This window comes from Phyllobates terribilis, unplaced genomic scaffold (assembly GCF_046119375.1).
Source record: "Phyllobates terribilis strain yellow unplaced genomic scaffold, ASM4611937v1 Scaffold_12__6_contigs__length_324123572, whole genome shotgun sequence".
Lineage (NCBI taxonomy): Eukaryota > Metazoa > Chordata > Amphibia > Anura > Dendrobatidae > Phyllobates > Phyllobates terribilis.
This window is the reverse complement of record NW_027362772.1, coordinates 303,715,512-303,732,104: the sequence shown is the minus strand read 5'-3', so window position 1 is coordinate 303,732,104 and position 16,593 is coordinate 303,715,512. Positions and strand designations below refer to the sequence as shown.

General features: G+C 46.5%; 1 protein-coding gene across 1 annotated transcript; it reads right to left on the bottom strand.

Annotated features, from left to right (window-relative positions):
• Positions 1–3,301: 3,301 nt before the first annotated feature.
• MIIP (migration and invasion inhibitory protein) lies at positions 3,302–11,735 on the bottom strand. The gene is made up of 10 exons (XM_073655457.1): positions 11,571–11,735; positions 11,069–11,222; positions 8,022–8,417; positions 5,942–6,041; positions 5,556–5,667; positions 5,154–5,212; positions 4,928–5,054; positions 4,277–4,373; positions 3,672–3,788; positions 3,302–3,587 (listed from the first exon to the last, which is right to left on the bottom strand). Exons 2-10 carry the CDS (start codon positions 11,183–11,185, stop codon positions 3,501–3,503), a joined length of 1,212 nt encoding a protein of 403 aa, XP_073511558.1. The 5' UTR covers positions 11,186–11,222; positions 11,571–11,735; the 3' UTR covers positions 3,302–3,500.
• Between the last annotated feature and the right edge of the window lie 4,858 nt (positions 11,736–16,593).

The window sequence follows — 16,593 nt, the reverse complement described above, 5'->3', positions numbered from 1 at the left end:
GCTGCGCTATGGAGGGACAGGACCATCTGGGTGACAGATAACACCACCTATGAGTGCCAAGATGGCCGTCATCGAAAATGGTCGGATAGGTGCTTCCTCACCCAAAAGCAGGATTACGGACACGAGGAGAGGCACAACAGGGGCACGGACGAGGAAGGTAAAATCTCAGGAGCCTTGAACTTTACACGTCCGGTCCGTTCTTTGCCCCAGATGAACGTTGGTCTTGTTTTCGTCTGGAGCAGATCGGCAGCTCCTGTAAAGGTCGGTGAGATGTCGGGGACTCCACCTGTGCTGTTCAGTACGAGCCGTGGAACCGTCTGCCGTGAAAAGGGCACGAGGTTGTAGGTGGAGGGTGGGGGCGGCGCATGTAGTGGATTCAGCTCGAGCAATGACGACACCGATTCTTGTCACCTCGGGGTAAAAAGACATCTGGATAGAAAACATCTTGACGTAGACGCCGACGTATCGCGCCTTCCACCCCACAGACACTTTCCAGGACCCTCTGTCAGTTTCCTTCTTTGCAAGAAGCGTGCAGATATCGGCCATAATAAGCTCTTATGTCATCAGTGCACTCACCCCCGTGTGCACCTACGGGGCCGGATCGTTACTTTACAGATATTTTCGGCACAGCAGACTGACCCTAAATAGTCTCATCATAGAAATATAATGCAGGATCCAGAATGGTGGAGATTGGTGCATTAAACCCAAATCAGCGTGGTCGACTGTTACTGAGAGAGTCGCCATCGCAGCGTGCAGCCATCTGTCCGTCACCAGTAAAAAAAATATATATTTTCACAGCTTTTTTTTTTCCAGTAGAACGAAATTTGCGCCAACTTTTCTTGAGGTTTCGGATGACTGTGACCTATGAATGGCCCCCCAGGCTCTGACAGAGACATTGTATAGTCAGTGCCAACGTGGTATCACACAACATACAGAGCGCGATCATATGGCGCCAATGTGAACGCGCTCCAGCCCTGATAACACAAAGTCGCAAACAGGAGACGTGGTAACGATGGTAAAAGTATAATCTATTAGTGAGAGAAGAAACGGACGTGTCCGCGGCGGCGGGAAAATGGCAGCGAACATTACGTCACAATATAATCTGATAGTAGAATATACACATGTATCACCCTATGCACTCACACACAAAGCCAGACACTGTGTGTGGCCAATCAGAGCATGCTGGGAGTTGTAGTGTTGCAACAGCACTGGTTTATTCAAGGGGCCGAGTGCCTTTTACATGTCAGCTCCGCCAGACCCTCGTCTCCGTCGTCCATGATAAACAGTATGGGCTGATATTATAATCCCTCAACAGGCGATTTCCATCTTTTCATCCAATATAGCAACATGTTTTAGGAATTGTGTGTCAAGCAATTTCCCATTCCCCCATGAAAATATTAGTTGATGACAGTATAGGGATCTGATGGGGGTTGTAGTGACTTCAAGTTGCCGATTGGATCCCAGGAATTACAACTTCTGCATCATATCTCGGGAAACTGCTCACAATGCAATTCCCTAATCGATCACTTGCTGCCAGTCTGTAAGCGCACAGACTTTAATAGACCCCAGACCTCGCTGCTGGCACCATTTACGGTACCTGGAGTGACCCTAAATTTACCGGATGATACTATAATTATGCAAAATGTAAAAACGATCAAATGAACAAGTAGAACAGAAAGCGGCCAGCGAATTCTAGGAACGATGACTTTTCTATTTGCGTTTCCTGTAAAGAGCCTCGTGGTTATTACTATTCTCACCCCTCCCCTCTTATTAATGCCGATAAGGCGGCGAGGTTCAGACAACCGACAGTGATGATGTGTGCCGATATCGCTCCCACAAGGGTTGTAACCCAGCTTTCCCAGGGTCCTGAATGGTACATCTGCCTGGTGCTGCAATAAATCCTCCTCCACCTTATATCACCAGGACTTGTACAGGAGTCTTGGAAAGCTGGGTGACAACCCCTTAGAAACTCTAATGCTGAGCACACGAGTTGTCACCCAACTTTCCAGTAACAGATAAAATTATGAACGACATAAGAGCCTCGCTTTTACCTAGACATCCGCACCGTCCGGAAATGCTGCGGATCAGTGCACGGAAAATCCATTGTGAACAATGTGATGACTTCTCCCTGGAAAGTAACCTGCAGAGCTGCGCTCTCAATTCCTGCTGCAGATTTTAACCCCTTTCAACGTGGAGCGGTGAAATCTGCGATGATGTCCGCACGTTGAAAGTGCAGATTTGCCTACGGATATCTTGCAGTAAAATAAATGGAAACTTTGCAACAGAATTTATGACTTCCGCTGCAGCTGTGCCGTGTGCACCGCCAACGCATGCACCGCCGCCAACGCACGCACCGCCAACGCACGAGTGGATTAGTAGATAAAGTTCTAATCTGCTGTTGTTTCTTTGTGGAATCTGCTGAACTAATGAGAATGTCATTAAGTTTCATCTATTTTTCGCTTACAGCGCAATTTTCCAGTGCTTATAACTCGGGTAGTGGGAACCGTCGCATCTTGCGAAGATTTAGAAGCGCAAATCGAGCTGAAATCCAACCAATGTGAACAGAACCGTGTAGTAAAATCAATGCTACGTGCTGAGTGATCAGCTCAGGTCACACTGACTAATGGCAAATCACAAACTGAAGGCACCGTCGGTCACTCGCCGGGTAGGAGGCACCGTCGGTCACTCGCCGGGTAGGAGGCACCGTCGGTCACACGCCACTCACACACCGATTACTAGGCGCTGCCGGCTATATGCCAGGTAGGAGGTGCCAATGGTTACACGCCGGGTAGTAGGCGCTGTCGGTCACACGCTGGGTAGGTGGTGCCATCTGTATCACGCCAGGTAGGCGGTACCGCCGATCATACGCCGATTAGTAGGCGCTGTTGGTCATACGCCGGGTAGGAGATGCTGCCAGTCACAAGCTGGGGTAGAAGGCGACGGTCATGCACTGTGTGACCCTGATAAGTTTGTTTGACTTGACTTTTCTGAAAATATTTTTTTGTGAAATCGATCACATTTTTTTTTTTTTTTGTAGATTTTTTTTATTTCAAATTTAAAAATATAAACTCTCACAATCAAATATGAAAGATCGAAATGTAACATTCACCACGAAGTGTAGAAAACACAGAAATATAGATTAATAGTCACGTATTATGTAGTGCCTATTAAAGACAGTGGAGCCCCAGGACCAGACACAACCAGCGAACAGAGGTGGAGCGTTGTTTTGTTTTTTTAAAAAGTGGTTTCGTTGTTCCAATGAGCCGATCACTAACAGCAAGCAGAGTTCTTGAAAAGAAAACAGAAAGAAATGTGCCAAATTTATTAAAGGGACGGGCGCCTCAGTGGACCTTTCTTCATGTATGTATATTGGAAAGTTTCAGAACTTTTGATAAAGATTAATATGGGCTTTTGGGAATATAATATCGTTGGCTCGTCGATATCAGATCGGCAAGGTGGGAGGGTCCACGGCCACGTTTCCGGTCTCATTGTTGTTCCCTTTACTTCCTGTGATGGAAGGCAATGGATCGGGACAAGTTCAGCAGATTATCAGATGTGGCCCGTGAAGCGAAGTAAGAAGCGGCGTCCTGGAGATATAAGAGTTATCAGCATTAACAACAAGAGAATTGCGCCCCCTAGTATGCAGGCATAGTAATGGTGCATTCTCTTACCACGCTCGCTGTTGTGGGTGCAGTCACCATTTTTGGCCCCGTTGAGGTCCTCAGGTCCAGACTGGTGACTTTCAGGTTGCAGGACGGCCCGGCGTTCTCCCATCCAGCTAAACAGTGCTAAAAGCGAGCAAATAATATAAAAGGCTCTGGGACAGGATCAAAGCTGCTGCAGCACTACAACTCCCAGCAAGAGCCTGACAGCGAATGCTGGGAGTTGTTGTCCAGTAAGTAATGTGTACACGAGTGCAAAGTTACAGGGGTGATAAACTGGCAGAAGCGAATGGAAAAAAAAAGAGAATAAAAGAGATACACAAAGGATTAGACAAGTAAGATCTCTGCTTGCACTCAGTGAACGGAACCTTCGCCCCTCCTGAGCACACGGGGAAACGGCCAGCGAGTACATCAGAATCACGTGTGTCAGCAGACTGGAACCTCTGGTCGTACGGCTGAATGTTTCCATTCACTGACAGCAAATAGAGGACTTGAAAATGGATCCCTTCCAAAAAAAATAGCATGCACCCCAAAGAAATGGCTGCATCGGATTCATTTTGGACATGTAGAAATTCCAGGCCAGGATACAGGCTGGAGAACGGCAAGCGACTTACTGACGGCAAGGCGAGGCTGTCTGTAGGGTCGAAGCTTTTTCTCCTGTGGGCTCGGTACTTGTAAGGTGGGAGCAGCGTGCTCCGGGGGATGCTCACCCTAAAACATAACCTCTGTATTGGTAACAGAACATAGGAGACTAATAACATTAAACACAGACATTTAAAGGGCCAGTACACCGTTGAACCAGGTTATCTGTGAAGGTCCTCATCCTGTGAGACCACGTGATCCCATTAAAATCAGAATGGACAATACGTTCCTTTGAATTTTCTTATTGCTTTTGTGCATTTAAAATATAAATGAAAACAATATTTATTAAAAATCCTTTACGGTTTTGTGTATGCAGCTCCTATGCAGAACTATGTGGCTCCATAATTACAGACTACAAACAAGCCCAGCAGCCAGTCCCTTTATCTGTCCACTGTTTCTCCCTAATATAAATAAAAAGGAATCGTGTCGCTAGTACCCATGGCAACATATAACTTTGCACGGGACCTGTAACCGCAGAACGGCAGGAGATATTTTCATTACTCAGTTGCTTAATTTTATGTTTTAAAGGGAATAAAAAAAAACAACAAGGTTGTAAAAGTCTTCACCTTCCCCTGCAGCCATCCCATAGTTTCTTGTGTTGGGCGAGTGGAGCGTTCACTTACCGGATATACGCGGGCTCCTCTACGGAGACGAGGCGTCTGCCCCTACGCTTCTTACATACGGGACATGCAGGTTCTGCACCCACCGGGGATGTAAACAATCGCTGGTTCACTCGGTAGCAGAATACACCTGAAACACAGAAACAGAAAAGCAGCGGTGACCAGAGCGGCCTCCAAAGTCCAACAACCTAAAAGCTGCAAAAAAAAAAAAAAAAAAAAGTCTCCTTACACTGATGAGTGTCCAACGAGAGGTCCAGATCTTCTGCCGATGAGTCCTGGGCCCCTGATCTGAAGACAAACACAAAAGTCTCTTAAACATAGTAGTGAATTGCTTAAAATGTAATTCCCCCAACACTAAAAGTTTATCACCGGAACGATTTATTTTACAAGTGGGAGTGATTGGATAATAGGAGGCAAAAGCCCGACAGTGATAATGATCGTTTGCATCTTCCCAAGTAAGGAGGACGAGTATATAAGAGGAAACTGCTTACAAGGTTATTCCAGAATATATTGCATTTCTGGTCTTACCTGCAGTACCACTTCTCACCATGACAGTAGGGACCTACTTTTCATAGACAACAATGGCACAGCGCCCCCACCTGTAAATGCCCAATTCAAAACGTTGACTCACTCAGTAAAACACTCGTGTGCGCACTCCTCGCGGTTGATGAGTCGGAATTCATTGATCTCTGCGAAAAACTGGTCAGATTTATTGGTGATGGGAGACTTCACTTCCAAAAGTCCTGCAGGTGAGAGGGTTAATGGTAGGGCTATGTATGCCAAGATTAACCTCTTCCCACCAGAGACAATTTTAGTTTTTTTTTTTTGCCGCCACGCCTGCTCATAGGCTGTGTCTGGTACTGTAGCTCTGTGCCACTGCAGTGAATGAAGACTGGAGTGCAGTACCAGACACAACCTGCATGCAGGAGGGGCGCTTTTTATTCATCCCATAGATCCTCTATAACAGGATGTGTCTGTCAATCCACAGGAGGTGGTTCTGTGTCCACACATACTGACCCGCTATCCAGTCGTATCCCAGCAGGGGGCGAGCAGACCACCGTGGCTCCAGGGGAGGGAATTCGCCGTCGCACAGGAAGGTGACGCGCCCTGCATCTCTCTGCAAGAAGAAGCGACAGTGACCTTCTCATAATGTCAGGGGGGGGGGATCTGCAGAGCGGGTGCTAGGGGGCCAGGACCCGTCATTTCTGGGAAGGAAAATCTTAGTCAGTGAGTTTGCAGAATGAGTGTGAGACCCCAGAATGAGTCACGTCGGCCCCCCTTCTGCCTGCAAGTCACTCAATGCAACTGCTGATAACTCGGCCTTAAAGCTGCAGCGCGGCGACGCAGACACACGCAGGGTGGCTCTGGGGACACACAGCATTTAAAGGCACAGGGACAGATTTACCAGAGCTAGAGAGCTGCAGGAGGGTTTAAAGGGGCGCTCCGCCAAACCAGCCCCTGTTACCCATTCACGTCTCTGGGGAAAGAAAGGGTTAACAGACTAATCACATCCATAAGCCTGAAACCGTGATATTGTCTCGTTAACAGGAGGCACCAGTGTAGGTCCCACTGTTGTCAGGAATTTTTCACCTTTATCATTGCAGGATCTGGATCCCAGGAAGTAGGGCGACAACCAGGGATTTACCTGAGATTTTGGCCATATGCAGGGTCGGCTCCAGGTTTTTCTGGGCCGGGCGAGAGTCTGTGGCCCCTTTAACACATACCACGATTCATGATGCACAGATACCGCAGAGAAATATATATATATAGTACAAGGCCAAGGATTTCACTTCTTACATTACATGAGTGATATCTATAGTAAATTCCACAATAGCTCAGAAACCAGTGAATCGCTCCACACAGAATACTGGCCCCCATATAAGGCTCCATACGGAATACTGGCCCCCATATAACACTCCACACAGTATACTGGCCCCCATAAAAAGCTCCATACGGAATACTGGCCCCCATATAACACTCCACACAGTATACTGGCCCCCATAAAAAGCTCCATACGGGATACTGGCCCCCATATAACACTCCACACAGTATACTAGCCCCCATATAACACGTTATACGGAATACTGGATCCCCATGCAGGATGTCACCCCCCCATACAATGCCCCATGCAGGATGTCACCTCTCCACCCCATATAATGCCCCATGCAGGATGCCCCCACCCATGTAATGCCCCATGCAGGATGCCCCCACCCATATAATGCCCCATGCAGGATGCCCCCACCCATATAATGCCCCATGCAGGATGTCCCCCCCCATATAATGCCCCATGCAGGATGTCCCCCCCCATATAATGCCCCATGCAGGATGTCCCCCCCCTCTCTTTATAATGCCCCATGCAGGATGTCACCCCCCCATGTAATGCCCCATGCAGGATATCACCCCCCTCTCTTTATAATGCCCCATGCAGGATGTCACCCCCCCATGTAATGCCCCATGCAGGATATCACCCCCCCTTCTCTTTATAATGCCCCATGCAGGATGTCACCGCCCCCATATAATGCCCCATGCAGCATGTCACCGCCCCCATATAATGCTCCATGCAGGATGTCACCCCCCCCCCCATATAATGCCCCAAGCCTCCATACATTAAAAAAAAAAATTAAAACTCAAATACTCACCTCACTCCTCCTCACCTGCTGCCGCTGCTCAGGTCTGTACTCCAGCGTCGCCGACGTCTTCCGGCTCTGCACTGCCTGTGACGGCTCAGGAGAGAGCGACGTGGAAAGACGTCACCGCGCCCTCTGACCTGAGACGTCTCAGGGAGAGCACAGCAGGAAGACAACGAATCTGTGGAGGCACGGGGAGAGGTAAGTATCCGGCTGCCGGGGCCCTGAGCAAGCGGCGGAGAAGGGCGGGCGCTGACACCGCTCTCCTCCGCCCATAGCCCGACCGCGAGTGGGCCCCCCGCCTGCTCAGGGCCCCGGGACTTGCCCGGGTGCTGACACCGGCCCTGGCCATATGGGTTGTCAGGCAGAATTATTGGGGTCTCTTATAACTGCAATCATGAATTCCTACAGTTCGGCCCCCGGTATCGGCAGACGGAGGTCCGACCACCTGTTGTAAGCGCAGTCGTTACCTTGGAGCTTCGGTTTGGTGTAAGGAGAATAGATTTTGGGGTCCTCGGTTCTTTGCTCCGCAGGTTTCCGTCATTCTCTAACCGGTCGATATACTGAGCAGGAAAATCCCTTGTGTCCCCCGAAGCGTCAGATTTGGGGTCAATCATTGTGGAGTTCAGGATACTGACGCGTTTCACTGGAGAGTTCACCCTAATAACGTCCAGAGCAGAGCGCCCCCTGTGTCCGGACCCCCCAAGAATCACTACGGACGCACCGTGTGGGTGAGGCCCCCTAGGATGGGAGGTCTTGGGGGTACACAAGGCTTTCCTGGCAGCGGAGGATGAACCTTGCAAGGTCTGCAGAGCTGGATCCTGACCGCTCCGAGATCCGGCCAGTGTCGTTGTAGGTTTGCAGCTCTGCATGAAGAAAGATGCAAAAAATAAGAGAATCCAATGAACAAAAGTGCATTAAAACACTGATAAAGCTAAAGCTGGGAGTATCGGCATTTGTTGTGCAGCTGCAGTTCTCTGTTATCAGCCCTTGCAGCTGACAAGATTATAAGCTGCTTTTCTCCAAGAAGCCTATATGTGTAGCAGACACCCTGACCCCCGCCCTGTAGGCGAGGGTGTAACTCACAGGAACAGCCTAGAATATACCTTAAGAGCTCTGCCGCTTGCTGTTGGATCTAATGGGACATGGAAACCCGATTACTGTGTACAGTAATGTATGTACACAGTGACTGCACAAGCAGAATAGTGAGCGCAGCTCTGGAGTATAATACAGGAGGTAACTCAGGATCAGTAATGTAATGTATGTACACAGTGACTGCACCAGCAGAATAGTGAGTGCAGCTCTGGAATATAATACAGGATGTAACTCAGGATCAGTAATGTATGTACACAGTGACTGCACCAGCAGAATAGTGAGTGCAGCTCTGGAGTATAATACAGGATGTAACTCAGGATCAGTAATGTAGTGTATGTACACAGTGACTGCACCAGCAGAATAGTGAGTGCAGCTCTGGAGTATAATACAGGATGTAACTCAGGATCAGTAATGTAATGTATGTACACAGTGACTGCACCAGCAGAATAGTGAGCGCAGCTCTGGAGTATAATACAGGAGGTAACTCAGGATCAGTAATGTATGTACACAGTGACTGCACAAGCAGAATAGTGAGCGCAGCTCTGGAGTATAATACAGGATGTAACTCAGGATCAGTAATGTAATGTATGTACACAGTGACTGCACCAGCAGAATAGTGAGTGCAGCTCTGGAGTATAATACAGGATGTAACTCAGGATCAGTAATGTATGTACACAGTGACTGCACAAGCAGAATAGTGAGCGCAGCTCTGGAGTATAATACAGGAGGTAACTCAGGATCAGTAATGTATGTACACAGTGACTGCACAAGCAGAATAGTGAGCGCAGCTCTGGAGTATAATACAGGATGTAACTCAGGATCAGTAATGTAATGTATGTACACAGTGACTGCACCAGCAGAATAGTGAGTGCAGCTCTGGAGTATAATACAGGATGTAACTCAGGATCAGTAATGTATGTACACAGTGACTGCACAAGCAGAATAGTGAGCGCAGCTCTGGAGTATAATACAGGAGGTAACTCAGGATCAGTAATGTAATGTATGTACACAGTGACTGCAGCAGCAGAATAGTGAGTGCAGCTCTGGAGTATAATACAGGAGGTAACTCAGGATCAGTAATGTAATGTATGTACACAGTGACTGCACCAGCAGAATAGTGAGTGCAGCTCTGGAGTATAATACAGGATGTAACTCCGGATCAGTAATGTATGTACACAGTGACTGCACAAGCAGAATAGTGAGCGCAGCTCTGGAGTATAATACAGGAGGTAACTCAGGATCAGTAATGTAATGTATGTACACAGTGACAGCACCAGCAGAATAGTGAGTGCAGCTCTGGAGTATACTACAGGATGTAACTCAGGATCAGTAATGTATGTACAGTGACTGCACCAGCAGAATAGTGAGTGCAGCTCTGGAGTATAATACAAGAGGTAATTCAGGATCAGTAATGTATGTACACAGTGACTGCACTTGCAGAATAGTGAGCGCAGCTCTGGAGTATAATACAAGAGGTAATTCAGGATCAGTAATGTATGTACACAGTGACTGCACTTGCAGAATAGTGAGCGCAGCTCTGGAGTATAATACAGGAGGTAACTCAGGATCGGTAATGTAATGTATGTACACAGTGACTGCAGCAGCAGAATAGTGAGTGCAGCTCTGGAGTATAATACAGGATGTAACTCAGGATCAGTAATTTAATGTATGTACACAGTGACAGCACCAGCAGAATAGTGAGTGCAGCTCTGGAGTATAATACAGGATGTAACTCAGGATCAGTAATGTAATGTATGTACACAGTGACTGCACCAGCAGAATAGTGAGTGCAGCTCTGAAGTATAATACAGGATGTAACTCAGGATCAGTAATGTAATGTAAGTGCACAGTGACTCCATCAACAGCATAGTGAGTGCAGCTCTGGAGTATAATACAGGATGTAACTCAGGATCAGTAATGTAATGTATGTACACAGTGACTGCACCAGCAGCATAGTGAGTGCAGCTCTGGAGTATAATACAGGATGTAACTCAGGATCAGTAATGTAATGTATGTACACAGTGACTGCACCAGCAGAATAGTGAGTGCAGCTCTGGAGTATAATACAGGATGTAACTCAGGATCAATAATGTAATGTATGTACACAGTGACTGCACCAGCAGAATAGTGAGTGCAGCTCTGGAGTATAATACAGGATGTAACTCAGGATCAGTAATGTAATGTATGTACACAGTGACTGCACCAGCAGAATAGTGAGTGCAGCTCTGGAGTATAATACAGGATGTAACTCAGGATCAGTAATATAATGTATGTACACAGTGACTGCACCAGCAGAATAGTGAGTGCAGCTCTGGAGTATAATACAGGATGTAACTCAGGATCAGTAATGTAATGTATGTACACAGTGACTGCACCAGCAGAATAGTGAGTGCAGATGGTGATACAGGAGGGTATAACTCACTGTGATGTTGCTGTCGGTGAATAGCTGCTGCTTCTTCAGCTCCTCCCGGTTCACATTCAGCTTCTTTAATAGAGACTTGTTCAGACTCCGCAGCTCGTCCAGGCGCTCGGAGGACATTTTCTATTACTTCTGATCAGTATCCGGACGTCTCCATCTGTAAATCACAGGACGGCATCGCGTCACCATCACTGATATGTGTCAGCTGCAGATCACCCCCAAACGAGATGCAAATAGTCATGCTGGGAGTTGTAGTTCACCAGCACAGATCCATCAGCTTCCCCTGACATCACAGTCTCCTGGGAGCAGACACACAGGTGGTAGCTGGGAGACCGCCATACTGGACATTACCAGATATTCCAAGTAACATACTGTAACTAAGAAGTGGCCGCAGAGGATCCTGGGATACCAGATGTTGTGCACTGATCCCAGATGGATAAGCCCTTTAATTACTACCCAGCATGCAGCGGGCCTGCAGTGGACACGTGTCCCCGGAGCTCACTACCTGATACACATGGACCTGTCTTCAATCCCCCGGGACCTCATACGGCCTCCTCCCGGCTCCCGCCGCACAATCGCCGGGGATGTCCGGTATCCGGCGGCTCAACCGCTGGTCACTGTCACCCAGCGCCCCCTGCAGGTTATGCAACGCAATACAGCGATTCTTAAAGTGGCGACGTTTGTCTCTAGGTGTGGTGATACACAGTGTGCTGGGAAGAATTGCCACTTTAAAAGGAATTGGGCTACTCCTCACGTGACCAATGGAGACACCGCTGATTGGTCAAATTAAAGCCGCGTCTGTTCCCGCGTTGAGTGAAGACAACGCTTCATCAGTCACCATAGCAACCGACTCAGCTGTCAATCACTGAACGCTGTAAGTACAGTACGCAGAGCGACAACAGCTATAGCAACAGCAACCCTCCGCCTGGAATCCAATAATAGCAAAGACATGTATTATACTCCAGAGCTGCACTCACTATTCTGCTGGTGCAGTCACTGTGTACATGCATTACATTAGTGACCCTGAGTTACATCCTGTATTATACTCCAGAGCTGCACTCACTATTCTGCTGGTGCAGTCACTGTGTACATACATTACATTAGTGATCCTGAGTTACATCCTGTATTATACTCCAGAGCTGCACTCACTATTCTGCTGGTGCAGTCACTGTGTACATACATTATATTACTGATCCTGAGTTACATCCTGTATTATACTCCAGAGCTGCACTCACTATTCTGCTGGTGCAGTCACTGTGTACATACATTACATTACTGACCCTGAGTTACATCCTGTATTATACTCCAGAGCTGCACTCACTATTCTGCTGGTGCAGTCACTGTGTGCATACATTACATTACTGATCCTGAGTTACATCCTGTATTATACTCCAGAGCTGCACTCACTATTCTGCTGGTGCAGTCACTGTGTACATACATTACATTACTGATCCTGAGTTACCTCCTGTATTATACTCCAGAGCTGCACTCACTATTCTGCTGGTGCAGTCACTGTGCACATACATTACATTACTGATCCTGAGCTACATCCTGTATTATACTCCAGAGCTGCACTCACTATTCTGCTGGTGCAGTCACTGTGTACATACATTACTGATCCTGAGTTACATCCTGTATTATACTCCAGAGCTGCACTCACTATTCTGCTGGTGCAGTTACTGTGTACATACATTACTGATCCTGAGTTACATCCTGTATTATACTCCAGAGCTGCACTCACTATTCTGCTGGTACAGTCACTGTGCACATACATTACTGATCCTGAGTTGCATCCTGTATTATACTCCACAGCTGCACTCACTATTCTGCTGGTGCAGTCACTGTGTACATACATTACATTACTGATCCTGAGTTACATCCTGTATTATACCCCAGAGCTGCACTCACTATTCTGCTGGTGCAGTCACTGTGTACATACATTACATTACTGATCCTGAGTTACCTCCTGTATTATACTCCAGAGCTGCACTCACTATTCTGCTGGTGCAGTCACTGTGTACATACATTACTGATCCTGAGTTACATTCTGTATTATACTCCAGAGCTGCACTCACTATTCTGCTGGTGCAGTCACTGTGTACATACATTACATTACTGATCCTGAGTTACCTCCTGTATTATACTCCGGAGCTGCACTCACTATTCTGCTGGTGCAGTCACTGTGTACATACATTACATTACTGATCCTGAGTTACATCTGTATTATACCCCAGAGCTGCGCTCACTATTCTGCTGGTGCAGTCACTGTGTACATACATTACATTACTGATCCTGAGTTACATCCTGTATTATACTCCAGAGCTGCACTCACTATTCTGCTGGTGCAGTCACTGTGTACATACATTACATTACTGATCCTGAGTTACATCCTGTATTATACTCCAGAGCTGCGCTCACTATTCTGCTGGTGCAATCACTGTGTACATACATTACATTACTGATCCTGAGTTACATCTGTATTATACTCCGGAGCTGCACTCACTATTCTGCTGGTGCAGTGACTGTGTACATACATTACATTACTGATCCTGAGTTACATCCTGTATTATACTCCAGAGCTGCACTCACTATTCTGCTGGTGCAGTCACTGTGTACATACATTGCATTACTGATCCTGAGTTTACATCCTGTATTATACTCCAGCGCTGCATTCACTATTCTGCTGGTGCAGTCACTGTGTACATACATTACATTACTGATCCTGAGTTTACATCCTGTATTATACTCCAGAGCTGCACTCACTATTCTGCTGGTGCAGTCACTGTGTACATACATTACATTACTGATCCTGAGTTACATCCTGTATTATACTCCAGAGCTGCACTCACTATTCTGCTGGTGCAGTCACTGTGTACATACATTACTGATCCTGAGTTACATCCTGTATTATACTCCAGAGCTGCATTCACTATTCTGCTGGTGCAGTCACTGTATACATACATTACTGATCCTGAGTTACATCCTGTATTATACTCCAGAGCTGCACTCACTATTCTCCTGGTGCAGTCACTGTGTACATACATTACATTACTGATCCTGAGTTACATCCTGTATTATACTCCAGCGCTGCATTCACTATTCTGTTGGTGCAGTCACTGTGTACATACATTACATTACTGATCCTGAGTTACATCCTGTATTATACTCCAGAGCTGCACTCACTATTCTGCTGGTGCAGTCACTGTGCACATACATTACTGATCCTGAGTTACCTCCTGTATTATACTCCAGAGCTGCACTCACTATTCTGCTGGTGCAGTCACTGTGTACATACATTACATTACTGATCCTGAGTTACATCCTGTATTATACCCCAGAGCTGCCCTCACTATTCTGCTGGTGCAGTGACTGTGTACATACAGTACATTACTGATCCTGAGTTACATTCTGTATTATACTCCAGAGCTGCACTCACTATTCTGCTGGTGCAGTCACTGTGTACATACATTACATTAGTGATCCTGAGTTACATCCTGTATTATACGCCAGAGCTGCACTCACTATTCTGCTGGTGCAGTCACTGTGTACATACATTATATTACTGATCCTGAGTTACATCCTGTATTATACTCCAGAGCTGCACTCACTATTCTGCTGGTGCAGTCACTGTGTACATACATTACATTACTGATCCTGAGTTACATCCTGTATTATACTCCAGAGCTGCACTCACTATTCTGCTGGTGCAGTCACTGTGTACATACATTACATTACTGATCCTGAGTTACATCCTGTATTATACCCCAGAGCTGCACTCACTATTCTGCTGGTGCAGTCACTGTATACATACATTACATTACTGATCCTGAGTTACATCCTGTATTATACTTCAGAGCTGCACTCACTATTCTGCTGGTGCAGTCACTGTGTACATACATTACATTACTGATCCTGAGTTACCTCCTGTATTATACTCCAGAGCTGCACTCACTATTCTGCTGGTGCAGTCACTGTGCACATACATTACATTACTGATCCTGAGCTACATCCTGTATTATCCTCCAGAGCTGCACTCACTATTCTGCTGGTGCAGTCACTGTGTACATACATTACATTACTGATCCTGAGTTACATCTTGTATTATACTCCAGAGCTGCACTCACTATTCTGCTGGTGCAGTCACTGTGTACATACATTACATTACTGATCCTGAGTTACCTCCTGTATTATACTCCAGAGCTGCACTCCCTATTCTGCTGGTGCAGTCACTGTGCACATACATTACTGATCCTGAGTTACATCTTGTATTATACTCCAGAGCTGCACTCACTATTCTGCTGGTGCAGTCACTGTGTACATACATTACATTACTGATCCTGAGTTACCTCCTGTATTACACTCCAGAGCTGCACTCACTATTCTGCTGGTGCAGTCTGTGTGTACATACATTATATTACTGATCCTGAGTTACCTCCTGTATTATACTCCAGAGCTGCACTCACTATTCTGCTGGTGCAGTCACTGTGTACATACATTACTGATCCTGAGTTACCTCCTGTATTATACTCCAGAGCTGCACTCACTATTCTGCTGGTGCAGTCACTGTGTACATACATTACTGATCCTGAGTTACATCCTGTATTATACTCCAGAGCTGCATTCACTATTCTGCTGGTGCAGTCACTGTATACATACATTACTGATCCTGAGTTACATCCTGTATTATACTCCAGAGCTGCACTCACTATTCTGCTGGTGCAGTCACTGTGCACATACATTACATTACTGATCCTGAGCTACATCCTGTATTATCCTCCAGAGCTGCACTCACTATTCTGCTGGTGCAGTCACTGTGTACATACATTACATTACTGATCCTGAGTTACATCTTGTATTATACTCCAGAGCTGCACTCACTATTCTGCTGGTGCAGTCACTGTGTACATACATTACATTACTGATCCTGAGTTACCTCCTGTATTATACTCCAGAGCTGCACTCCCTATTCTGCTGGTGCAGTCACTGTGTACATACATTACTGATCCTGAGTTACCTCCTGTATTACACTCCAGAGCTGCACTCACTATTCTGCTGGTGCAGTCTGTGTGTACATACATTATATTACTGATCCTGAGTTACATCCTGTATTATACTCCAGAGCTGCACTCACTATTCTGCTGGTGCAGTCACTGTGTACATACATTACATTACTGATCCTGAGTTACATCCTGTATTATACTCCAGCGCTGCATTCACTGTATACATACATTACATTACTGATCCTGAGTTACCTCCTGTATTATACTCCAGAGCTGCACTCACTATTCTGCTGGTGCAGTCACTGTGTACATACATTACTGATCCTGAGTTACATCCTGTATTATACTCCAGAGCTGCATTCACTATTCTGCTGGTGCAGTCACTGTATACATACATTACTGATCCTGAGTTACATCCTGTATTATACTCCAGAGCTGCACTCACTATTCTGCTGGTGCAGTCACTGTGTACATACATTACATTACTGATCCTGAGTTACATCCTGTATTATACCCCAGAGCTGCACT

Bases quoted from the DNA above. Each gene is read 5' to 3' on its own strand.
- MIIP (XM_073655457.1), bottom strand. From the start codon at position 11,185: ATGTCCTCCGAGCGCCTGGACGAGCTGCGGAGTCTGAACAAGTCTCTA. The intron at 6,042-8,021 runs GTAACGACTGCG...TTCTTCTTGCAG, and splicing joins CACCAAACCGAAGCTCCAAG to AGAGATGCAGGGCGCGTCAC. The intron at 5,668-5,941 runs GTCAGTATGTGT...TCTCACCTGCAG, and splicing joins GGGATACGACTGGATAGCGG to GACTTTTGGAAGTGAAGTCT.